Source organism: Sitophilus oryzae, unplaced genomic scaffold (genome assembly GCF_002938485.1).
Source record: "Sitophilus oryzae breed Bouriz unplaced genomic scaffold, Soryzae_2.0 scaffold_154_pilon_pilon, whole genome shotgun sequence".
Lineage (NCBI taxonomy): Eukaryota > Metazoa > Arthropoda > Insecta > Coleoptera > Curculionidae > Sitophilus > Sitophilus oryzae.
Genome location: NW_022146225.1, coordinates 1,629,855 through 1,656,668, shown reverse-complemented (window position 1 = coordinate 1,656,668; position 26,814 = coordinate 1,629,855). Strand labels below are relative to the sequence as shown.

Sequence of the window (26,814 nt, the reverse complement as noted above, 5' to 3'; positions counted from 1 at the left end):
TTTATTTGGTCTGTTTTTTTTGCTTCCGACGACGGGAAGATATACACTTTCCGAAACGTTAAGCATTTTTGTCAGTTAGGCAAATTTGTTTATTAGTAAATCACTGCTAACCAGTTAGTTGGTCTCAGTTGGATTAGAGCAACAGTGTTTACAAAAAATAACTATTTTATTTTGTAGATTTTCTTAGAGTGCCAGTGGCGAAATACCCATAGGACTTTTTTGAAGAGATAAATCTGCCACAGTGGTATAAAAAAAATTAAGAAAAAATAAATAAATAAGTATCTAAAACAATACGGATTTTTACAGGAACAATTTATCACTCAAGTACGAGTATATTACATCTAGAGCAGAAGTGACCCGTTGTAATACCGATGAAAGATGACCTTTACGTTTCATAATTCCGTTATATACGATGCACCGTTTCTATATTAATGTCTACCTCCTCAAAGTTGTTCTCAAAGACACACGACGGAAGTTCGCTGTTACTCGGTGCTTAATTTCCTCGTTTCTACAGAAATGGACAATAGTTCTGGCCAGTGGCAGGACCAAAGCAGGATTAAGGTTTATTGACGAAATAATTGCCAAAAAGGCAACAAAAATAAAATATTTATTTACAATTTAAAAAATGCAACAAGCGGTATAAAGTTCGAATTAAAGGTAGCGTTTGTTGTTATAATAACTATGTTGTTTAGAATTGATACAACAAACAAAAGCATGACAGTAAAATTCAGAGCTCGTGTTCTAAGAATGAGGAAAATGCATGTTTTTAAATAATGGTTTTAAAAAATCGTTCATATAATTACAAATTGAACCAAAAAAAATTGTTGATATCGGTTAAGAAATGCCTCTAATATAAAATAATTAAATATTGTTAATTTAAATGGCCGGGCAAACGCTCTCTACCGCGACTTGCCGCTGTGACGTCACCCGCCGTTCTTCTGGTTGAGTGGAGCCAGACGCCTGTTTATTTTACACAGTTTGCTTTTAAACGCTGTTGAATCCGAGTCAAAATTTTAGTTGTTTGTGTTAATTAATACATAATTGGTAATTAGTGATATTTATAAATAGTAATGGATGAGCGAAAACAGAAAAAAATGGTCCAAGGCCATGAGAAGAGATGAAAAGAAAAACGTTAAATTATCCTCTATTTTTACGATTTATTGTTGTGAAGATCATTTTGATGTTAGTTCATATATTTATGTATATTGTCTTACATAGGTATATGAAATTTGAATGTACAGGGTTATTCATTATATTTTGACACCCACATACAGCCTTAACTGCAAGTTTTTGAAGAAAACATTAAATAAAAAAGTTGCATGGTTTTTCATATACTCTCTTTTAAAATTAATTCTAGTTATACAGGGTGTCTCAAAAAAGGTGGTCCAAAAAATTATAGGTATTTTTCGCTTTTCAACTGTCAATATTACGTAAACATCTGAAGATAGGTATAGGATATTATACATGAAATATATCTAGAATATCTAGAAATTTCCGAAGAATCCAAAAATATATAGGGTGTTTCACTTAAAAAAGTAACTTAATTTTGGCGTTTGTTTATGGGACACCTTGTATAATATTTTCATTACTGACAAACAATTTATTTCCTATAATTTTGTAAAAAAACAATCTTTAAAAATAACAAGGGTAAGGAGGTGTCAATGTATAAAAAAAAACTTTCTTTTTCACGCTATGCTCTGAAGTTATTTTTCCACGTACTAAACAAATATTTTTGTCTCTTTTCACTTCTACACAACCTACAGCATTATCTCCATACGTCTCCTTACCTGATCTGAAAAATAAGTTTATAACATTAATATTTATAACTATATAAAAGTTCGTAACAGTAGGTACCTACTTATACTTAAATATGCCTCAGTACTACAAAGAATAAATGTTACATACCTCTCTGTTTTTTTCCTCGTAATTCAGCACCAATAAATTGGGAATTTATATTTATAAAAGCAGCCAACATAAAGGCATCGACTTTTGGCAAGTTATCTGATTGTGCTTTTACAAACCCGGAATCTGCCATTACTTAAAAAATTCTCAGAACACGCAACACATACAAACAATAACTGCATAAAAAAGCATAAAAAGCTCCTTCAATCAACGCTAAAAAGCAACAAAAATGTCTTAGTACGCCACCTAAATACGTACATAAACGGAACACGTCTGGCTGCTGCTGGCCATCGCGCGTCGATGAGAACGGCAGGTGACGTCAGACCAATAGAATATCGTTTCAATTCGCGAGGCGTCGTTTGCGTTATCTATAGTATTTTAATGGCCCGTTTTATAAAATTGTGGTACTGCTTTCAAGAAAAAAGTTTTTTTTTGCATTTACACATATTTATTCTAATAAATTGAACAGTTTCTGGCGAAAAATAAAATATATGCATCTTCTTCATTTGAAAAGGTTTTTGTGAATATCGCGTCTTCCTGCCGTACTCCTTTACCAGTGGGGAACTCTGGGGTTGTTTTATATATCATTTACTCTTTCTTTGGCTTCTTTGTATATATTGGCCAGATTTTCTATATTATAAGGCCTTTTTTTGCCAAGGCTTCTATTATTACCTTAGGATATATCGATTCGAAAGCCTTCTCAAGGTCTATAAAGACTATGGCTAGTGGAAGTTCGTATTCTTTTGTTCGGCTGCTAGTCGTTATGGTATAATTGTGGATAAATATTTTTCTTTAAACTAATAAAGCAAACAGAAGCGGTCATACATTACCAATTAAAAAAATGAGATGAAAATTATCGTCTTACCCCTCAAAACCTTGTTCAGAGCCATACGACGATGAAACTTCCGATGTAACTCTAACTTTAATTTCCACACCTCCGTCCCCCATCCCCTTTTCCTCCACCTAAATGGACGACGGCACAGTTCAGTGGCGGGACAGATTAAACTATGGCGACGAAAGGCACTAGCGCAAAAAAACCGGGCCAGCTAAGACGACGACGTACGACTGGGCAACGTGCCATTTGGCCAATTTAAAGCGCCCACCGCACATCTCTCTGTGTTTGTGTGTGTGTGCTCTTGCCGGATTTTACGACAACCTCCCGTTCCCCATAAATATCCTCCTAATCCCGGCAAGGGAGGAGGGTGGGGAGGACGGGATTTCGAGATTTATCCGATTAAATGTCGTGTGGAGTGAGGGCAGTGAGGGTTGGTGAGGAGGAGGAAGGAATTTCCTGGAGTTGAGAAAAAGGGCGCGTGGCACAGAGTAAATAACAATAAAGCAGGTCCAGTTCGCACTTAATCTTTATTATTTTCTCGATTTTTTCGTTGGGTTTGAAGTTAAATTTACGAGTATTTTAGTTTGGTTTATAGTATTTTTCATTTTTTTAAGAGTATACAGGCTGAGAGTCCCAGGCTGAGCGTACATTAGAAGTTGTTTTGCGCTGTTTTTTTTTATCATACGGTATATTATTAATAATATCAACTATTAGATATCAATAAAGAGCGAAAATACGAGATATATTTTTAAAAATACACTTTTTAAACTATAAGCAGGCAGTATTTATAACATAGAAAATTCAAATAATTTATTTCCTGGCAGATGAAAATAAATTGTCTTACTGTTTGACACTTATAGTCAAAGAAAGCTAGATAAAATCAAGAAAAATATATAACTTAAATACAATTTATTTTAGGTATAGGAACATGTGTACTCAAAAAGTAACGAATTGGAAAACCTTTTCACTAGTGAAATAAAAAAAGTTGGTTTCCATTTGAAAAACAATGATTTATGATAATTTTTTAATCGGTCAATTCCATGACAGCTACCGCCATTATTAAATGACATTTGAACAATTTAATTTTTGAAATAGATAGCCACATGTCTTCTCTTAGTTTTTGTTTGTTTATATAATTATTTTACTGCTTTTATTAGCTCTACATCTATATATTGTTTTTTTTTCCATAGCTTCCCAAAGTCTCACAACGGGAACGCTGTCGTATGCCTTCTACAGGTCCACGAACACAAGATGTAGCTCTTAGTTTAGGTTGCTCTTTTTACTTATTACTTGAGTGACTGTAAATTAGACAACAATTGTGATAGAGGTTAGTTTTCCATCTCAAATATCAATCATACCAAAGTTTATGGTATGAATGGTTGTCGTCTCGGCGCACTCAGTGATCAGGTGTTCTGGTATTTCTCCATTTTTATCATTTCGTCATACTGAGGTGTTCAATGAGGAGGTAGTATCCTGTTAAAAAACCCGTGATAATTCGAAGATTGTTCTTACTTAAATCAAGGAAAATCATCTTTGATTATTCTCGGTGGTAAGTTTTGAGAAATTTCTTCAAGTGTTTAGACCGTTGGCGTCCAGGTTACAGATACAGTCTTCCTATTGATAGGTAGGTATTGTTTCTTCAAGTACCCGTACTACTTGAAAACAATCTTTGGTATTACTGGACATCTTGTTGAGCTTACTAAATATACCACAAGGTGTCTCGCCAGTGCAATTATAAACCAGATATTAAAGTCTTATATTTTATATTTATAGTCCTATATATCTTATATTTTAGTGATTACCACAGTCACAGTGACTGCGGTAATCACTAAATTTGACTTTTGTGCTATACAATTTCTTTTGACAGGTACTTTTTTTCGTCCAAAAATTTTAAATATATTTTTCCCCAAAAACGGTTAATGTTAGGTACAGAGTGTTTAACATCAATATTCATAGAATTTTACAGAGAATTTAAATATGTAATAAAAAATGGAGGCACCTATTTAAAATAAGAAAGTTGCTATCAACTTCCGGTATTTGCGGAAGTGCCGGCATATTGAAAATATTTTTAATCGATATATTATCTCGTTATAAAACAATGGTGTGCGAAAAATATCCGATCTAGATGTTGTGGTTCTCTAGAAACTTCTAACGCACGCTCAACGTGGGACACCCTGTACAACTGCTGTAAATAAAAATATACCATATGTGAAAATGTCAAAAGTCGAAATAGGATATGTCATTCTGTCATTTACTATCGAATAAAGTAAAAAAATACAGAGGGTGTCATTTAAGAATCAAAAGTGTAGTCATTTCCGGTGAAACAGGAAGTCAATCCTGATTTATGTCATATACTAACAAACAAAATCTCGTTTTTTTATCTGAAAAAATAAAAAAGTTAAACGGGTGAGCCGCTTTTGAGAAACCCCCGGTAGAATTAAAATCCACTGAAACGGATTTCTCAGTTGCTATATTTAATTTATTAATATCTATAAAAACGTGCGTTTTCTTTAGGCCTAACAGTATTTTCTTTATTTATAGAGTCGTAGACACTAAAATGAAAATTGCATCTAAAACTTCTTCAGTTTAAGTAATAACATACAATAAAAAAACGCCGTCAAAGACGACTGGGGAACGACAATCGCTGATAATTTTGAAAATGATCATGAATAGTATAATTCACAGCGAATAAAAAGTCATCCACTCGCACTTATTTAAAATGACCTATATCTACAAAACAGTATATTTTCCTCAATTGATTCCTAGGATATTTTTTTGATTATAGAAGCTATATATGCCCGAAGTACTGTTTCAGGACCCCCATATAACTAAAATACAATTAAAATAAAACAAATTCCAAAAATAATATCTACTTAACTTGTATTTCTTTTAGATCATACTCCGAATTCTTGCCAAACGATTAAAACTCTGAATTAATAAAATTCCTCCTTTTCGGCAATTATTCAGACGCTTTTCTTCTCCTCTAGAGGGAAAACCTCAATTTTTCTTCAAATATTTGCTTTATTAATTTTTCCTTTGCGAGGAATAAGAGAATAAGAAGAAAAACAAAACAATGGCCGCCTCTCGCCATATTTCCACAAGCGAAACAAATAAAGGTTTAGTAATTCCCTCAAAGAGAGCCTTTTATCGTTCCTTTTTAAGCATTTTTCTCGTTTCAATACGGAAAACGGAAATAGTAGCCTGAAACATTAGGGGGGAATGCCATTTTTATTATTATTATTATTGGTTGAAATCTTATTCCGTTGAGAAAACAATACGAAATATTTCTAAATATAAAAATAACAGTTATTTACACACTGCCAGTGTGTTTTATGCACAGGTCACAACACGTATATTTTATTTTGTTGTTTTACATATTTTAAGATTTTTTAAAAATGTATACGGGGTGTTTCATAAAATATGTCCATTGAGTAACCATGATTCTGCTTAAACTGCTTGACGTAAAAAGTTTATTTTTGGCAAACGGATTTTTCGAAAATCAAATTCCAACGAGATGAAACTACCCCTCAAATATTACCAAGTTATATAATAATATCGCCATATTGTTTTTTCTCATGCTGACATAAATGTGAGAAAATTTGATCCAGTTTGTATGTTAATGAAAATTCTTGCTTTGCTTTATCATCACCATTACAAATGATTAATTCGACGCGAACGAAGTCGCGGGTATACGCTAGTTTATATAATATAATTTAAGAAATAATAAAAACTACGTCACTGAGCTGACTTGAAGAGTCAAAAAAAGTCTGTAATTAATAGGGGGGAAAAATTATCTTTATTTCATATAAAAATCAAGCTATTATTAATTTTCTTTATTGCTTCTTTTATTCTATTTCTACCGTTTGTTTTTAATACTCGTCTATACAGGGTGTTTCAAAACAAATGCGAAAAACTTCAGGGGGTGATTCCTTGTTCAAAATAAAGGGTAGTTTGCTTTATAAACGTTGGGTCAAAAGTCAACCATTAGGGAGATATCGCGGTACAAAGATGGCGGAAAAATAATGTTTTTATTTTTTATCTTGAAAACGAAAAGAGATAGACTAATGAAATTTTACGGAAGCATTACTGTTATGAAAACACACTTTCTGGTAATTTTCGCACCTTTTTAAAATGAGTGGAAGGGGTTGAAATAAACTACCCCTATCATTATTGTTAATGAAATTTAAAGAAAAATTTTATCAAACACATGCAAAATTAATTTTGATAGTTTAGTTTATATAGAAACGTTTTTATCTCTTGTATTTTTTGATAAAACTCACCGATTTGAAATTAAAAATAAAATGTAAAGCATTACATGTCAGGACAAAAAACATTTTTAGATAAAGAATCTAGTGGGCAGCTGTAATTTTTTTAGGAAAAAATCTAGTCGGCCGCTGTTACTTTTTAGGATGTTCCTAATATTATTTTATTTGACATTACTCTACTGCAATACGTTATTATCTAGATGATTATTATTATTGTTATTATCACTAGATTCTTAATCTAAAAATGTTTTTTGTCCTGACATGTAATGCTTTACATTTTATTTTTTAATTTCGAATCGGTGAGTTTTATCAAAAAAACACAAGAGGTAAAAAAGTTTCTAAACAAACTAAACTATCCAAATTAAAGCATTTGCATGTGTTTGATAAGATTTTTCTTTAAATTTCGTTAACAAGAATGATAGGGGTAGTTTATTTCAACCCCTTCCACTCATTTTAAAAAAGTGAAAAAATTACCAGAAAGTGTGTTTTCATAACAGTAATGCTTTCATAAAATTTCATTAGTCTATCTCTTTTCGTTTTCAAGATAAAAAATAAGAACATTATTTTTCCGCCATATTTGTACCGCGATATCTCCCTAATGGTTGACTTTTGACCCAACGTTTATGAAGCAAACTACCCATTATTTTGAACAAGGAATCACCCCCTGAAGTTTTTCGCATTTGTTTTGAAACACCCTGTATAAAAGAAATGATAATAATCAAAACCAAACAAATTATGAAAAATCCAAAATTTATTTGCGCTTTAAAACAGTATACAGTATGTCCCCGGATTGTTTTTAAAACTGGCAAAACTTTTTTATTATTGACATATTGAGAAAAATGCATTCTTTATAAACATTTTTGCTTGTTTCAAGATGGTTAATCCTGTTTATAATTTTCCAAATTTCCATACCGTTTTAGAGAAAATAAAAAAAACATGATAATGCGGGTAATTTTTTTATAAAAATCAAAAGGCGTTTCTATAGTAGTATAATTTCGATTTCATTCTTTAATAGATGGTTATTATTAATTTTGATTAACGTCATATTTTTTGCTGTTGTTAAAGTATCACATTTTCCAATAATTATTATCACCCCTTTCGTAGCAATGAAATAAATAATTTTTTTGCTTTATTAGCAAATTTAAAACAGCAAAAAATATGACATTATTTAAAATTCTATGAGTAACAATCTATCAAAGGATGAAAACGAAATTATATTACCATTTCTAGGACTTTAGGAAAAAATTCAACTGTATTTTCAAGTTTTTTAATTTCTCTAAATCGGTATGGACATTTTTCAAAGTATAAACAGGATTAACCATTTTAGAACAAGAAAATATTTTATGAAGAATTCATTTTTCTTTAAATGTCAATAAAAAAAATTGGCGCCGGGAGGCACGTATTAAAATATGTTAATAAAAAGTTGGTAGGCAGTTTTTTTAGTTTCATAGTAAAGGAATTTTTCAAATTTTTTTTATCTCTAAAACTGCGACTTTGACTGATTTTGATGTTATTACTAATTTTGTTGCAAATATTATTCCTAATCTTAAATTGAAAACCGCGTTTCGCTAGCTACTGGAATTTTGGAGTTACGATTTTTTTAAAATTTTAACCCCCTCCCATACCCCCTTAATACCCCCCTCCCCCACCAAACTAATAGCCAGATTCTTGGGTGCCACAGTATTTTTGTGCCAAATTTGGTTAAAATCGGTTTAGCGATTTTTGAGTTATCGTGTTACAGACGGACAGAAAGACGGACAGACAGACAGACACCATGAAAATATTTTGTGGCAAACCAGAAAAACCAAAGCAAACCAAACTTATTTTGAGTGAAATTAAAAAAACTTTTTTTTGCCGAATTAAGTTTATTAAATATTATATTTTAATTCCAGCTTTTATAAGTAAAGGCGCCAGCGATCTTCGAAAATCTTCATCTAAAAGATAAATATTAAAACTCGGTTAATTACAAAGTAAAACAAAGAGTTTTAATATATTTAAATATGTACAAACAGGCCGCCTACGATCGATTATTTGTTTTGCGACGGGAAAGTTTGAAACTCCTTCCGATCTTCGACGGAGTTTTCCCTTCAAAGGAAAACGAACAAAAGGATTTCACAGTCTATAATTTTACCGATTCTTCTCAATAATGATTCTCTTTCTGTCTCTTATCTTTGTTTGTATACTTTTTGCTTTGTTCTCTATAGTTTGTCTCGATAAATATTCGTCCAATTTAAATTTGGAGGAATTTGAAGCATAAAATCCGCGTATTTTTATTTCGGGAATTTCGGAATTGAACTTGTGATGTCTGAAAATTTGAGTAATTAAATTTATAACATTACATTGTTTTTTTTTATTACATTTTATTTATAAAATTACATTGGTGAAACATCTAGACCCTTAAATGTTCGAATTAAAGAACATAAAAATTATTTAAGAACGGGAGATTTTCTCAAATCAAAGATTTGTCAGCATGCATGGGACACAGGGCACAGAATAAATTTTAATAACGCAAAAATTATAATGAAAGAAGGGATAGCCTCTAAAAGAAAAATAAAAGAGGTTTTTTTAATACAATTTAATAAAAATAAATGTATTGCTCATGCATCTGTAGATGTTAGTAATGTATGGCAATCGCTTCTTTGATTTTAAAGAACATAACATAAATAAACTAACATACGTAAAAATTCAAAATAATGATACAGAAAGTTTGGGGCTTTTTGGTTTTACCTTATTAAGTAATTGTTATCAGGTATCAAAATTAACAATTAAATTTTGAAGTTTAAATTGATATAATGTTATTTTAACAGAACGTCAACGGTTTTTGTAGACGTATCTGTTTTAAAAAAACTAAAGTGTTCTCGAATAGTTGATTTTAAATATTGTAAATAGTTTTTTTTTATTCTTTGTATTTTTTGCTTCCCATGACGGAAAGAGATAAACTTTCCGAAGCGTTAAGCATTTTTTTTTGTTTGTTAGGCAAATTTGTATATCTGTAAACCTAACTTGCGCAGCAGTGTTTACAAAAATAACTATTTTATTTTGTATATTTTCTTACAGTGGCTCAATGCCCAAAAGACTTTATGGTGAAGAAAATATATTTATTAGTGAAAATACCACTGACAAACTGTTTTCCGATTGAATTCTAGTACCCAGAGGTATTTTTTTCAAAAAATACGTTTTTTGAAATTTCTATTTCCATTAATTTTACATTTTTTATTATCAAAAAAAAACTATTTATATTTTAGACGCCCACAATAGAGTTCATCTATTTTTCGTTCATTTTTATTGTTTTTAATATTGCACTCCGCAGATCGTTATCACTCTCCCATTTAAATTCAATTCAAAATTGACTCTGTCCAGTAACACATACGAAATTAAATTGCAGTCGCAGAATTTTTGATAAATGGACCAAAAAAATCGTATTTTTACGTAGATCTGTTGGGATATATAGCAAAAAAAAAGTGATGGTATCTCGGAATTTGTTTGGCAAAAACAAATTGCTAAACAAACAACCGATACATAAACGGGAAAATATCGCGTCCATTTTATAAATTGCGTAAATTCTCGTTGTTCAAAATTTGTTTTTTGGATAGTGGGTTGGTAATTTTCGACAGTGTTTTGACCTGTAACCATATATACTGAGACATTATTTTATTAGGACTGTATTAGAAGCAACCTATTTTATATTTTCTGTCTTTCGACTCATCAGTCGTTTCAGATTTGTATTTACCCAACGAAGCACATTTCTGGTTAAATTTTAAATATAAACATACATTCCGGAAAATCTTCGAATTTCCTTGAATGATAATGAAAGAAAAAATACGGAAAATCGTCTTTTCCCTGGAAAATTCTACGCGTTTCAGCGGAAAATTTACGTGCCGTCGGACGAAAATCGTTTACTCTCCTTCTGGCTGCGAGTTCGAAGTTCGCGAAGCAGAAGCGTAACGACGAAGCAAAAGAGCGTAAATACTTCCTCGCTACGCTCCGAAGCACACAGTAGACATATTCCTCTATTTGTATCATGTGTTTTACTTTTAGGACGAATTTCGGAATGGAGGTGCCAAAAAAACAAATGTACAGAGCTATTCAGATTGAAAATAGACTACGTATAATATAATAAATATCTTAAGTTTGATTTTCTTGGGATTTAGGTTCTTAAAAAATTATAATTAATTTAAAAAAATAAAAAGTTCCCAAATTTATCATTTCAGTCAAATAACTATCTACTCAACATGTTTATTTTTCTACTTTTTTACTACGTTTACTGTTCCCATTCTAAATTCGCATTTTGACATGTATTTGCTGTTCCCATTCTAAATATCTGGAGAACGGTAGCTCGTAGCGATTTTTACCAAGAGATATTTTTGACGTAAAAAATCATGTAAATGTATATTTTTTCACGCAGTAGTTTTATACAGGTACGGACAAGAAGTTATTACTCTTCAAAGCAGTTAAAACACATGTAGGTGGCGCCTCCTACAAGTAGAAGCCATATTGACATCAAAATTTAATTTCTCATGCCAAAAAACTCCCAGTTACTAATTTTCATCTAAATATTGACGTTATTTCAGAAATTATTTGGAAAAATCGAAATAAAAATGAAACTTGTACACCCTGCATCACATTTATACGAACTTTTTTACTTATTTTTATCTGCAGAATATGCTGCCGAAGTTTCCGGAATACAATTCGGACCACCCTGTATATTAAGACCTTAAGAAGTTTAGTGTCACCATTTTTATATTATAAGAAAACAATAATTCTTTACAAAAACATATTTTTTTTTTATTTTTAAATTGATTTATGTGAAAACAATCTTCGGTCACGGGGTTTGCAACAGGAGACTGTCTCCTCAATGAACATCTCAATAGATCGAAGCTAAGAAACAACGGATTATTATCGAAGATAATCTCTGTAAAACCGTCTCAGATATTGGACTTTGTAAGTCCTGAGACTGTAAGATGAGTTACAACTCAAGAATAGAGGACACAATAGATCTATAAGATCGTGGCGATGATCTTCCCCTCCCACACACTTTTCAATCTAATAACAGCAGTTGAGTGTACAAAAACGAAATAAATACAGACAACGTTGCACAAAAAAGTTGAATAGTTAATTACAAAAATAATTACGAAAAATAAATTAATCTAAATAGAAAAAAAAATAAAAAGCCTAGAAACCTAAATTAAAGAAATGAAAAGGAAAAATAATGACGGTAAACTATAAAAAAAAGAAACCACGTACACAGCACCAAAAAAGCGTTCCTAATTTTCGCGCGACTTAATTTGTCGCCGCTTTGTTTTCGCATTTGTGCACCGTCAAATTGGGGGAAATAGAGGGAGAGAGGTAAAAAGGGTGGAGGAGGTAAGGGGAGAGGAAGAGACGCGCGTCGTGGTGAGCGCCGCGACGCAACCCAAATTAAAACAGCGTCGCTTTAATTTGCGGCGCTGAAGTAACCCAGTGCGAGGACGCGCGACGTTGAATTTTGCACGACCTCAAGTCAGAATTATACGCCAGGTTTAATTATCTCGTACGTGAATTGTGCTGGGAAGTACAGGAAAAAAGGAGTAAACGGAGTGCTGAAATTATGTCAAATTGTGGAAACCCATGCTAAAAATACTGGTTATAAGCATAACAGCTTTAATTTTTAGGTATTGTTTCATTTTTCACCAATAAATAGTGAAATCCCCTACAAAATTTAATGAATTTTTTTTTCCAAACGTCACAAAAGTATTAATTTTTGCGACGTGATTTGTTTGACAGTATAAAAAAGTCATTTTAATGCCTAGGCATAAACGTAAAGCACTTTTATTGCGCGTAAAAGTACGAAAATGTATTATTAAACTGACATAAAGTGTCAAATTCAACGAGCGTAACCATAGTTTCTCGATATACAGGGTGGTCTGAACTGTATTCCGGAAACTTTGGCAGCATATTCTGCAGATAAAAATAAATAAAAAAAAATCGTATAAATGTATGTCTTAAAATGGTTAGTTTCGGAGATACAGGGTGTAGAATTTTCGTTTTTATTTCGATTTTTCCCAAATAATTTTTGAAGTAACGTCAATATTTGGATGAAAATTGGTGTTTGGGAGTTTCTTGATATGAGAAATTTGATTTGAATGTCAATACGATTCACAGTGCTTCGTCCCATGGACAAAAATCGAAAAAAAAAGTTAAAATTGACTAATATCTGAATATGTAATTTTATACTTATAGCAATGTTCAACCATCCTGTATATTATTTTTCATAAACAGCGATTTTTGTTAGCAAATATTTTCACTAAAAATAAATTTTGCGATCATTATCTTATCAGTGAAAAGAATAGCATTCATAGTAGTTCTGTATATTATGGAGCTAAACGGTACGTACTTAATTGAAAGCCACTATGGATATTGTTAAACAAGGTATGTACCTCAAATTTATTTCTAAACAAGTTCGTGATTGTTTAGTTTTTATTTATTTTTTAAGATGATTTCTAAATGGGTATAAAAATTTTACGTTTTCAAACTTCAAAAAGGCATTTAAAAACAACATATCAAAACATATCGTATTTATTGAATATTTTTGTTGTCATATTCATACACTTTTAATTTTTGTATAGTTCACCTGCGTCTGCTTGCGACGAACTTTATTCTATAATACTTTTCAGATAGAGTAAAATTGATAAACTATGCCGATCTGGTTAATACTTGGCTTGATCATAAGGACAAGAACTCAAAATTATTTGTATTTCAAAAAATGTGTTCTTTATTAGATATTGATGAACCTTCCAGTCAAATGAGACACCACTTGTGCCTGAAAAAGCCCACTATGTTGGAGCGAAACGTGGCATAAAAAAGTTTCCATCTTTCAATTTATTATAAAACCTCATACCCAAGAAAAGGAAAAAATAATATATGGATATGGTCTATTAAAGAGGTAACTATTAACATCCGAACCCCTCAAACCAACAAAAAGAACAGTAACAACGCGAAAAAGTAACATATTAGAAAATAATGTACAGAAATATCTTATATGTGAGGATACTTCATGTACCTGTGATTCGGTTACTATAAATTTGGAAGATTCTGTCAGCAGTGATTCTTCTGAATCAGAGTAGTTACGATCTATGCATGTTGTTGTCCTAAAGTAAATTTATAGTATCTTAATTTTTTTTTTTTAATTAAATATAACATTAATGTTTCTTTTTCATTAAAGAAAAACATTTTTATCTTATATTAGGCTTATATTGTAGGAATCATGTTCTAATGTTATTGCAATTCTTTTTTATTACAGGGATTTATTTAATACTGTCACTGTTTTCATACTATAAATTATTATTTCCTTAGATGAGCTCCAACATTTTTATTATTTATAAGATTTTTTTCATAAACGTGGGACTAAGAACATCATCATTTAGTACAATGAGAGTACTCATCATTTGTGTCAAATAAACCTAGTTTGAATAAATTGCCTACAATAAAAGAGTAGTTTTGCATTTTTGCCCTCTAGAGTCATATGTTCGAAGCACTGTGCGATTCCTACTTGTAGAGGGCGCCACCTACATATTTTTTGACTGGTTTGAAGAGTAATAACTTTTTGTCCGTACCTGTATAAAACTACTGAGTAAAAAATATACATTCACGACGTTTCTTACGAGTCTGTTGGTAAAAATCGCTACGAGTAATGGTTCTCGAGATATTTCGAATCGAAATTATCAATACCTGTCATCATTGACATATATTAAACATGTTGACTGAATAGTTGTTAGACTGAAATCATAAATTTGAAATATTTTTGTGCCAAAAGTTCAACAGAAACTATTTTTTCGTCATTTTTTCGAAGAAAAATTTATGATTAATTTAAAAAAATATAAAATTCCGAAATTAATAATTTCAGTCAAATAATTACCTACTCAACATGTTTATTTTTTGTCAATAATGACATGTATTGACTATTTCCATTCTAAATATCTTGAGAACGGTTGCTCGTAGAGATTTTTACCAAGAGATATTTTTTACGTAGAAAATCACGAAAATTTATATTTTTTACTCATTAGTTTTATACAGGTACGGACAAAAAATTATTACTCTTCAAAGCAGTTAAAACACATGTAGGTGGGGCTCCCTGCAAATAGGAGTCACCATTTTGACACCAATTTGAACCTAATTATTTTCATATTCTCTATCGGAATTATAATTTTTTTTCATAAAACAGAGTTGGTGTCTCTGTTAGCAAAAAAAAATCTCAAACAGAATTAAACAAAAATAATCCCTTTTGAAAGGGCTGTTTTGATGCAGTACGTCCTCCGTTTCCGAATTTCGACGAAAATCTCGTTTACAGCGACACCGCTTTTGTTTCGCGCGCGTCGTTCTTGTCGATGGTACTTATACCGCATCGGAACTTAATCGGTTTTGTGCCGGCGACGGAAGAGGGGATGTTTAAACAGAAACGAAACGTTGCCGGAAATCTTGTTATTATTATTAAGCCTGCGAGAGAGAGAGAGACGAACGTCGATAGCGTGCATCATGGAGCTTAATCGGGGAGTTGATTGAATTAGGCCGACGTATTGTGTGTACGAAGCCTTTATAATCTTACACGCAGCACGTGTTATAATAATAACACCTGACAAAGTCCGTAATGAGATGGGGGAGTGAGGTTTTACAGAGTGTCTCAATTTCTGTTTCGATATTTCATAATTTTTTAAGAAAGTCTAGAAAGGAATTTGGAAACTTGTTAATTTTTCCACTTAATTAAATGAACACACCGACGACAGATATTAGAGGATGGAAGTTCATCTTTTCTTCAAGGTTCAAGTTTTTTTCTTGAGCTATAACTCGTCATACAGTCTCAGGGTTTTGACAAAAATCAGTATCTGATACGGTTTTACAGAGGTTAGTTCTCTATCTCCGATATCAGTCTATTATGGTTGTCACCTCGGCGCACACAGTGATGAGTTGTTCCAGTGTTTCCCCATTTTCCCCTCAGAATCTGAATTCGCCTTTGTTTCTTAGCTTCAATCAACTGAGGTGTTCATTGAGGAGACTATGTTCTGTTAAAAATCCCGCGACAATCCGAAGATTGTTTCTTCTGAGTAAGTTCGTAAGTTCTAAGAAATGTCTTTGAGTGTCTTACGCTTAGTTTTCATGCGTCCGTTATGCGTTGATACAGGGCGAATTTGTGATGCGCTGTAGTGAACAGATGTTGAATACAGATATGATGTGCAGTAGTGAACGCAACGTCTACCAGCACATCTGGCTGCTGGTAGACGTTGGTCCGCACTTTGTTCAGAAGAGCATAGCAAAAGATATATTAAAGAATCACCTTTCTTAAAATTCTCTCTCGAAAACGTTACTAGCTCTCAGACTATAAGTAAAACAGCGAAATCGTTGAATAATGAACAGTGCTTTCCGTAAAATCCATAAAATGAAAAATATACGATATAATATACATGTACTGATTTCTTTCGAAAATCGACAACTATGAAACTATGAACCCTTCCCGGACACAAACGGTACATTGTGAAACAGGAAATTGTAGAGAGAAACAGCCCTATAACATAAGATACAACATTTTAATGAACAGTTCTTTCCATAAAATTAATAAAATGAAAAATATACGATATAATATACACGTACTGATTTCTTTCGAAAATCGACAACTATGAAACTATGAACCCTTCCCGGACACAAACGGTACATTGTGAAACAGGAAATTGTAGAGAGAAACAGCCCTATAACATAAGATACAACATTTTAATGAACAGTTCTTTCCATAAAATTAATAAAATGAAAAATATACGAAATAATATACACGTACTGATTTCTTTCGAAAATCGACAACTATGAAACTATGAACCCTTCCCGAACACAAACGGTACATTGTGAAACAGGAAATTGTAGAGAGAAACAAGTCCTATAACATAGGATACAACATTTTAATGAACAGTTCTTTCCATAAAATCAATAAAATGAAAAATATACGAAATAATATACATGTACTGATTTCTTTCGAAAATCGACAACTATGAAACTATGAACCCTTCCCGGACACAAACGGTACATTGTGAAACAGGAAATTGTAGAGAGAAACAGCCCTATAACATAAGATACAACATTTTAATGAACAGTTCTTTCCATAAAATTAATAAAATGAAAAATATACGAAATAATATACATGTACTGATTTCTTTCGAAAATCGACAACTATGAAACTATGAACCCTTCCCGGACACAAACGGTACATTATGAAACAGGAAATTGTAGAGAGAAGCAAGCCCTATAACATAGGATACAACATTTTAATGAACAGTTCTTTCCATAAAATTAATAAAATGAAAAATATACGAAATAATATACACGTACTGATTTCTTTCGAAAATCGACAACTATGAAACTATGAACCCTTCCCGGACACAAACGGTACATTGTGAAACAGGAAATTGTAGAGAGAAGCAAGCCCTATAACATAGGATACAACATTTTAATGAACAGTTCTTTCCATAAAATTAATAAAATGAAAAATATACGAAATAATATACACGTACTGATTTCTTTCGAAAATCGACAACTATGAAACTATGAACCCTTCCCGGACACAAACGGTACATTGTGAAACAGGAAATTGTAGAGAGAAACAGCCCTATAACATAAGATACAACATTTTAATGAACAGTTCTTTCCATAAAATTAATAAAATGAAAAATATACGAAATAATATACACGTACTGATTTCTTTCGAAAATCGACAACTATGAAACTATGAACCCTTCCCGAACACAAACGGTACATTGTGAAACAGGAAATTGTAGAGAAACAAGTCCTATAACATAGGATACAACATTTTAATGAACAGTTCTTTCCATAAAATCAATAAAATGAAAAATATACGAAATAATATACATGTACTGATTTCTTTCGAAAATCGACAACTATGAAACTATGAACCCTTCCCGGACACAAACGGTACATTGTGAAACAGGAAATTGTAGAGAGAAACAGCCCTATAACATAAGATACAACATTTTAATGAACAGTTCTTTCCATAAAATTAATAAAATGAAAAATATACGAAATAATATACATGTACTGATTTCTTTCGAAAATCGACAACTATGAAACTATGAACCCTTCCCGGACACAAACGGTACATTATGAAACAGGAAATTGTAGAGAGAAACAAGCCCTATAACATGGGATACAACATTTTAATGAACAGTGTTTTCCATAAAATGAAAAATATACGAAATAATATACATGTACTGATTTCTTTCGAAACTCGACAACTATGAAACTATGAACCCTTCCCGGACACAAACGGTAGATTGTGAGACAGGAAATTGTAGAGAAAAACAAGCCCTATAACATAGGATACAACATTTTAATGAACAGTATGGAAATGAAAATATAAAATTACACCAATCACAAGGAAATCGTACAGCCGATGAACGGAGGCATGAAAATGCAATAAAAGTCTTCAAAAAAATAAATTCAACCAATAAAATTAATATCGTATCATCGCATCGTTATATTTTCGACCGTTGCATTCCCATTGCAGGTTACGGCTGAATGTATTTATACAGATAATTTGATTTAAATAAATTTAGTGGTAAAATCCCCGTTATTCCTTTAGGTATTCCCGCGTCTTATAAGCGGTAATAAAGACACTTGAAGTAAAGTTTTATTTCCAAAATCAAGACGGCGGCGCTGAGCTTTACGAGGACGCGGGACCTGCGACAATGTACTTAACGGTTTGACGTTAATTTGCGCCGAAGAAATTCACGAAATACCGCGTCGCATAATCGTCGTGTAATCGCGACAGAACTGCTCGTAAAATGGGCTCTTAAATCTGGCACGTTTCAATACAGGGTTGTTTTGCGAATAATTTTACGACAATTCGTTGTTCGTTAGTAGTTTTTCGAATTAGGGTGTCCGTTATTTACCAGGTTAATCATTTCTCTCACGACGGCGACGCACAGTGGGGTATTTGACACCAATATAGTTGATCGAAATTTTTTTATGTAGACCTTATATAAATTATTGCTATTTTTAATTAAAGAGGAAATAATATGAACAAAATAAAGGATAATTCGTCGATTCTAAAAAAAGAAAGAAAAATCACTGTTTCAGTGTTTCCACGGGCAATGCCACTAATGCCAGTAGTAATATCGCAACTAATACTACTAATGCTACGACTGATCCGCGACCAATGCCCATACCACTAAAGCCGCTACTAATGCCAAACTGTGCTATACTGCTAATGGCACTAATGCGATCGCTTTGTAAACAACAATGCCATCGAGGTTTACACCTCGCATTAGTATATCACTGATTTGCAAATTAGAGGAAACCAAGAATGTTTTTCTCATTTTATCAGCAAAGTCGCAAAAAGTCGCAGTATTTTATTTTACTGTATGAAAGTCCAATGTTTACTAAGTAAAGCGTATATAGACAATATGCTGAATTCTTCGAAATCAAATTTTTAATTTAATCAAATTTTCTGAACGCCTAACTTTTAGTTGCAAAAAAAAATCGTTAGTATAGAGAATATCAAAATAAATAATATGTTTTTGTAGAATACATACCTGCAGCTTGCTGAGCCATTTTCAATCAAAAAAATAATGTAAACGTAAAAGGAGCATGAGAACAACAACAATTTATAATCTTAATATATATAACATAAAATTTAGCCATTTACCACTTATCTGTGAGAAGCTTTGAATAAAAAGACTAAGGAAGGAGCATAATGCTATCCATGTATTCATGCATGGTGGGCGGAAAAAGCACTCTAGGGTGGGGATCCTTGACAGTTCTGTTTGACGATTCATTTGACACAATTGAATTTAATTTGAAATTTTGTGGATTTGTCAGTCTTTACGGAGCTTATTTTATGTTATTTATTATTTATTCTACTACTGATAGTTGTATAAAGGTAGTAAATCTAGATGGAAATTGTGGCAGAACTTAAATTAACAGTGACACTATCGAGATTTATCGAAAAAGACTCTAAAATAGTGGGTTGTGTAGCGTGCGGTAGATCTCGGCAAAAATTGACTGAAATAATGGAACAACTTTTCGCTAGTAAGTGACTATATAATATACATACGTGTAGTAAACCGATCATTTATGAAATTCACTTAAATTAACTAAATTATATATTTTTATTGCATTTTAGCTTTTATTTATTACTTATCAAAGATTAGATGTCAAAGAATTTAGATACGTTAATTTGACTTACCTGCTTCAGTAGCGTATCGGATGTTTGTGTTATAAATACTTATTATAACATCTATTTTTATTAGAATTATATATTTTTATAACAATTTTAATAACTACCAACTTTTATTCACAACGTAAAATAAAACAACAAATTATTGAGTCTACCCCACGTCTACCCTACATCATAGATTTTTGACATGCTCCTTCCTTAGTCTTCTTATTCGAAGGTGAGAAGTAACAACTTTGACGTTTCGTTGAAACAAATGAATGCAACTAAACAGACCCATAGCAACGCCATTCATGGCAGACATGATTTAACTTATCATTTATCTTTTTTTGGGAAATCTTAAACACATTTGCTTTTTCGAATTTCGATCACCTTTTCCATGCTAATACTCCACCGTGCGACGCCCTCTAAATTTTTAGTTTATTGTCTAAAAAAATAACAGACCCTTAATATTCACAATAAACCTTGCCCCAAAGGCGATTCATTTTTGAACGCTCTACAAAAAAGATATCTTACAATTTTTCGACAAATCTACTCCTTCAAAAGTTATTTACGGTTATAGTTAACCATTCGGTAAATTCCTAAATTCTACTCCCAAAAAACATTCTTTCGATTTTTTTTTCACTGCAGGTTATTTAAATAAATCTTCAAGACTTTAAAAAACCACTCACAAGCACTTTCAAGGCTTAAATAAAAAACCACTCACAAGCACTTTCAAGGCTTAAATATGATTTCAAATTCGCTGCATACCACTTCAGGAAATCGCAGTGCATTTGCTTTACGACATGGCAAAGATTCAAAGCGACGATTCTGTCGGTTCTCGTGGCGAGGTAGATGTCTCTGCGAACGACGTCTGCGAAAATCTGACCGAAATTCTCGACCCACACCGCGATTTACGAGCAAGGAAACGACGTAAGTCTCCTAATTTACTAGGCATCCTGCCGAAGACGTCATTTAATAGGAATTAGCGTACGTAAAATCTTGAGGAACGTTGTGCTTTACGTATTTTGACGTCTTTAACTCGGGATCGCACTAAAGTCTGAGTCTTACTCATTCAATGTTAATGACATACAGAAAAGGCACTTGTACAGGGTGTCCAACTAAGAATAGCTGTCGGCTGTATCTCGGAAAGTATTAGCCGTAGGGCCTACGGAAAAAAATATTTATATCTAAAGGGGCTATGAGAATGAGGGCCTTTATTGTTTGAGTAGTTGAAATTGTTGGCATTTTGAAAAATCAATCAAAATATAAAAAACGCTGCTAAGACTATCAAAATGTTGATCTAATAACAATTTGACGTTTATACTATTACGTCAAAAGCAACTTTTTCCAAAGCCTGCCATGACTTCACTGAGGCATCGTTTCTTGTTCACTCTTATTAATATCTTAATTATTAGATATTAGCGTGTAAGAGCGACTTCGTTCGCGTCAAATTAATCATTTGTAATGGTGATGATAAAGCAAAGCAAGAATTTCCATTAACATACAAACTGGATAAAATTTTCTCGCATTTATATCAGTATGAGAAAAAACAATATGGCGATATTATTATATAACTTGGTAATATTTGAGGGGTAGTTTCATCTCGTTGGAATTTGACTTTAAAAAATCCAAGTCAAGCAGTTTAAGCAGAATCGTGGTTAAGTAATTACCCTAAACTTTTTGGAACACCCTGTATAATTTTTTAAAAAATTTCAAAATATGTAAAAAACCCAAATAAATTAAGCTTGTCTAAGCGTTTTCCCGAAAGACGAGTTATAACTCAAGAAAGGGGGACACTATAGATCGGTAAGGTCTTATCTCTAATTTCTAGACGTTATTTTTCGTCTCTCTAAGATATTTATTACATACTAAACTGGAAAAAGTCTTAAATTTTCCAACGAGATTGTTCTAATTTAAGTGTTGTCCTGATCCGTTCTTAACTGGATATATTTTACAGTTTTCATCTACTAATCCAGACATAAAATATCTGAGACATAGAGTTAGGAATTAACGAAGACAATTTGTGTTTTATTTGCTTTAGAGATTTGGTTTTAATTTTATATCGTTTAATTTGAATAATAGTTCAAAAAGTGAATCATATATCATTTAATTATGTAAAAATATTTATTTCGCATGGTCACTCATGCAGGTCTATGATACTAATTAAATAATTTAAATAATACAATTTTATATGAGAATGCACCTTTTTTAATATGCTACCATTACACGATCAAATTTCTTTGTCAAAGAGTTTATTTAAAATATATTTTATGAATAATTTGACAGTGTAATATGTGTGATTTTATAAAATATTATATATTAACACTGTCAAATTTTTCTTTTAATATCTTTTATAATAGATCTTTGACACAGAAATTTGATAGTTTATAGCACTCTAAATCCAGAACACAATAAACAAAATTTCAGGGTGGGAACTTTTGAATTCCCTTTACAAAATATTAAACAATATATCCATATTTTACCCCATCATTTTCTAAAGTCAGGTTCCTAGCCTAAAGAAATACGTGAAGAACTTTAACTAATTTAATGCCATTGTTAGGCAAAATAACGCCAAATCTGTATAGGAAGTCAGTCAAAGGATCATAATTTCCCTCCAATGTAAATACGGTCTGTTGTTGAAACAGTGTGTCGAAAAGGGGTTAATAAATGACAAACCGGGGTGTGGAAAATTTAATTCTAAAGAAAATGAGGGCGTAGATATCAAAATTTGAGAAGGAAGTTTATGAGAATTGAGATTATTTGAATTTTGTAAAGTTCTATCTTCTGAAAGTAAGGATTAATTAATAACTACCAAAGACTGAACTAAAAAAATGGTAAAAAACACACGTTTAAGATCTCAGTAGATAAAGAAAAGTTTTACATTTATAAGATCGGTAAATTTTTGGTTATGGACTTGTTGATGAATATTGCGATACTAACTGAATTTCTTTTTCGTTTTCAGACTTGTTATGAAATGGAGCGTTACCTCAAGGACGAGCCCAAAATCCCATCGTACAAAAAACTACCGGAAAACTCCATGTGCAGCTGGTACGAAGTGGCAACGCTGCAGGACTTCGGCGACCATCCGCTGGACACCCTTAGTAGCGCCAGCTCACCCATGTCATGGGACGGATCGCTGAGCTGCGCCGTTCTGGTCAAACAAGTAAGATTTTTGATGATATAAGTTGAATTGTTGATGGTAATGATGATTTCGATGATTTTTAGGAGCCTATTGATGATGAGGAGGAAGAGGATGATGATGCGTATCACCAGAATGGAAATACGTTGCAATTGAGACTTGTTACGAGGAATTCGACAACCTTGACGCCACCTTCAAGTCCGGAATCTGGACCTGGTCATAGTAATAGTAAGTTATCATCTTGTTTTATCTTGTTCATATAGCACTTGACAGCCATATGTCCTGTCAAGGGATATGTTTTAATCCGCACTTAATTTTTGCTGTGCATTAGCAATTCCTTTGTGGTTAGGTTAAAAAGAAGCCCTTGCTAGTGGATGGTCTGCTCCATCCTCCTTGATATACATTGATTTGGATATTCCCAGTACTAGTTCTAGACGAAGATGGCATTTTAATGATCCCTCCTTTGTTATTTTATCGGAGTTTTTGTTGCCTCGGACGCTGCTATCGTCAAGCACCCAGAATAATTTAATTCTGTTCCTACCTGCCAGAATTCGAAATTTATCCAGGCATTCGCAGACGAGTCTCGACGTTACTTTTGAGCTTATATTGGTGAGCTTTCCTGACTATGAAGGAATTAATTGACTATGTAGAATAGCAGAATTAATAAAAGTATTTATTTCTAATAACAAAAGTTAATCAAAAAGGAAAAGTAGTGATGTTTTGGTCTAGTTTAGGTGTTGCTTTTCTCTGTTCTTTTAAAATTTTGCCATTAAATTCGATTATGCAATGTTTTGTATCAATTATAACCAATTGATTTTCGAAAGCGACTTCGAGAACTCGATCTTCAGGTTGTTAGTATAGTTCAAATTTGTTTGAGTGCTTCCCTAGATTGCTATCATCATTTATTCAATATCCCTAGCTATTAATATTGCTTATTAATCAGCTCCTAGTAAACTAAATTTTCTGGATAGCTTTATTTTATTTCTAATAATCAAATAAAAAATTTTGTTTCAAATTGAAAACAAACTAGATGAAATATTTTTGATTATAAGTTTTACTTTAAAATTTAGTAATTTCTTTGTCGGAAAATACAAAACATAGGCTGGAATATGAACTTTTTAAAATTTTCCTGAGGTAAAACGATTGGTATTCTCTCCACTAGCCTAAAAGTCAATCAGAATTTCTCTTTTTTACCGAACAAGCGTAAACGCTAGGATTAAAACGGTTTTTAGTAGGTTCCAATTTGCGTAGTAGTTGGCGTCGGTCTTTAGAACGTGGAAAAATTATCGGGAAAATTCGCCAGAATTTCCACGCAAAAGGTCTGGCAATTATTTTTCCTCTTGCTTTTTATCTTTTCAATGTGCGAATCGTATATTGGAAAATTATGTAATTTTCAAAGAACTGTTCTTTTTTGTTTATTTTTTCGCTTGCTTTCCCTAATTTTTTAAATACCGTAATTGTTAAATAGTTATTTATGTATCAAGGGAATTATAAGGGTGTTAATAACCGGCGGCTATTGAAATGAAACTATGAAACTATAAACCCTTCCCGGACACAAACGGTACATTGTGAGACAGGAAATTGTAGAGAGAAACAAACCCTATAACATAGGATACAACATTTTAATGAACAGTGCTTTCCATAAAATTAATAAAATGAAAAATGTACGAAATAATATACATGTACTGATTTCTTTCGAAAATCGACAATTATGAAACTATGAACCCTTCCCGGACATAAACGGTACATTGTGAGACAGGAAATTGTAGAGAGAAACAAGCCCTATAACATAGGATACAACATTTTAATGAACAGTGCTTTCCATAAAATCAATAAAATGAAAAATATACGAAATAATATACATGTACTGATTTCTTTCGAAAATCGACAACTATGAAACTATGAACCCTTCCCCGACACAAAGGGTATATTGTGAGACAGGAAATTGTAGAGAGAAACAAGCCCTATAACATAGGATACAACATTTTAATGAACAGTGTTTATAAATTGACGGTTGTTGTTATTCGAGTTCAGTTTTTGGTAACAAAAAAAAGCCTTTTGCTCGAATTCGGCACACGTTCGAGTACGTTTTTATTAAAATGTAGAAAATATTAAAAAAAAAGCTGAAGAAGCACGTAAATATGAATCAATTTATCAAAAGAAATATAAAAAAATACCTTCAGTCGCCTGGACAAAAAAATATTTTAGCAGGGGATGTCGCTGAAACTGTTTTTGTAAATTTATTATGTGACATTAATGATGTAGATAAATTATTAGAGTAGTTAGATGAGAGTCCATTTTTATTTTATACTTTTACTCAAAATCTCAATTGTATTTCCTGGTTGTTACCTATAAAAGGTAGAGGGAATTATGGCATCTTAATTCCGGTTTATAATGTCCCAAGGGGGTTATGACTTTATTTATGGTTAGCGTCACCAAGACGATATAAGCTTATATTAATACAGTAAGAAACAAAAATAAAAGTTTTTTTTATAAAAACACACATAAAATGGCGTAAAAGTTTTCCCATAAAAGCTTAACTTCTGTATATATTCGTTAAATTAAAACACTCCTGAAACCTGAATACATTAAATATTTTAATATTTTTCTTTAATAGATCGTGTTCACAAGTTTCTGAAATATCTCGAGAGTTAGTTTTCCTTTATTATTGAAGAATAAAGTAAAAGGAGGTTGACAAAACTGCTTTAATGAAGTTTTAAAATTGAAAAAAAGGTCTAAATAGAGATTAAGATTTTTATTCTTATCCGTAAATTGATACACATCAAGTTTTAGACAATTTAATAAAAAAAATCAGTCAAAATAGTTCATATTTTACAAAAAAATTTTCTTTATTTCTATTGCAGGTAGTTCAAGTACGGGTGACCTGGACGTCTGCAACCTGCGCTTGACAGGTAGCCATACCAGGAACACCATAGTTAGGGTACGGGCCTCTGGACTGACCAGATTTGTTTCCATGGTACCGAGAGGCTCGGGTACCGCTACCAATTCCACAACTGCATCCGCGAAATCTAGGTAAACACCATCATTTTTTTTGATATAAACAGACAAAAAATCATTCGCACATTTTCAGTGTCTAGAAACTGAACAAAAAGTAAACTTATGAGTTTCTTGGAGATTTTTTATTTGATTCAGCGTTACTGCAAACCAAAAATGGCATATATTGTGTTTCTTTCGTAAACATAAAATATCTACAAAATTATAACCAGGTATTAGAGAAGTACGCTGTCAATCAGTATATGAGTTATATGAGAAATATTCTGATGTATCAAAAAAGAAGGAAAAGTATCTTATGCCGGGTCCAGAACAATGCGACAAAAAGTAAACACGATTTTGAGACAAAAACAAGACAAACTTGCTACAAAAAATGGGGAATTCCGACAAGACAAACTTGAGACAAATTGTCCACACCGCAAGGACAAAAGTACAACAAAGTCAAAAGTTTAGTTGTTGCAAATGAGTTTTA

The 26,814-nt window shown here is 32.1% G+C and overlaps 1 protein-coding gene across 3 annotated transcripts in view; it reads left to right on the top strand.

Moving 5' to 3' along the window:
- Nucleotides 1-26,814, top strand: part of LOC115878963 (Krueppel-like factor 7) — a 441,498-nt gene that overhangs the window by 319,577 nt on the left and 95,107 nt on the right. For all 3 annotated transcript variants that reach the window (XM_030895570.1, XM_030895571.1, XM_030895572.1), the window contains 3 exons: nucleotides 23,154-23,354; nucleotides 23,417-23,558; nucleotides 26,195-26,363. In XM_030895570.1, the coding sequence (XP_030751430.1) occupies nucleotides 23,154-23,354; nucleotides 23,417-23,558; nucleotides 26,195-26,363 (512 nt within the window). The remainder of the gene's footprint in view (nucleotides 1-23,153; nucleotides 23,355-23,416; nucleotides 23,559-26,194; nucleotides 26,364-26,814) is intronic.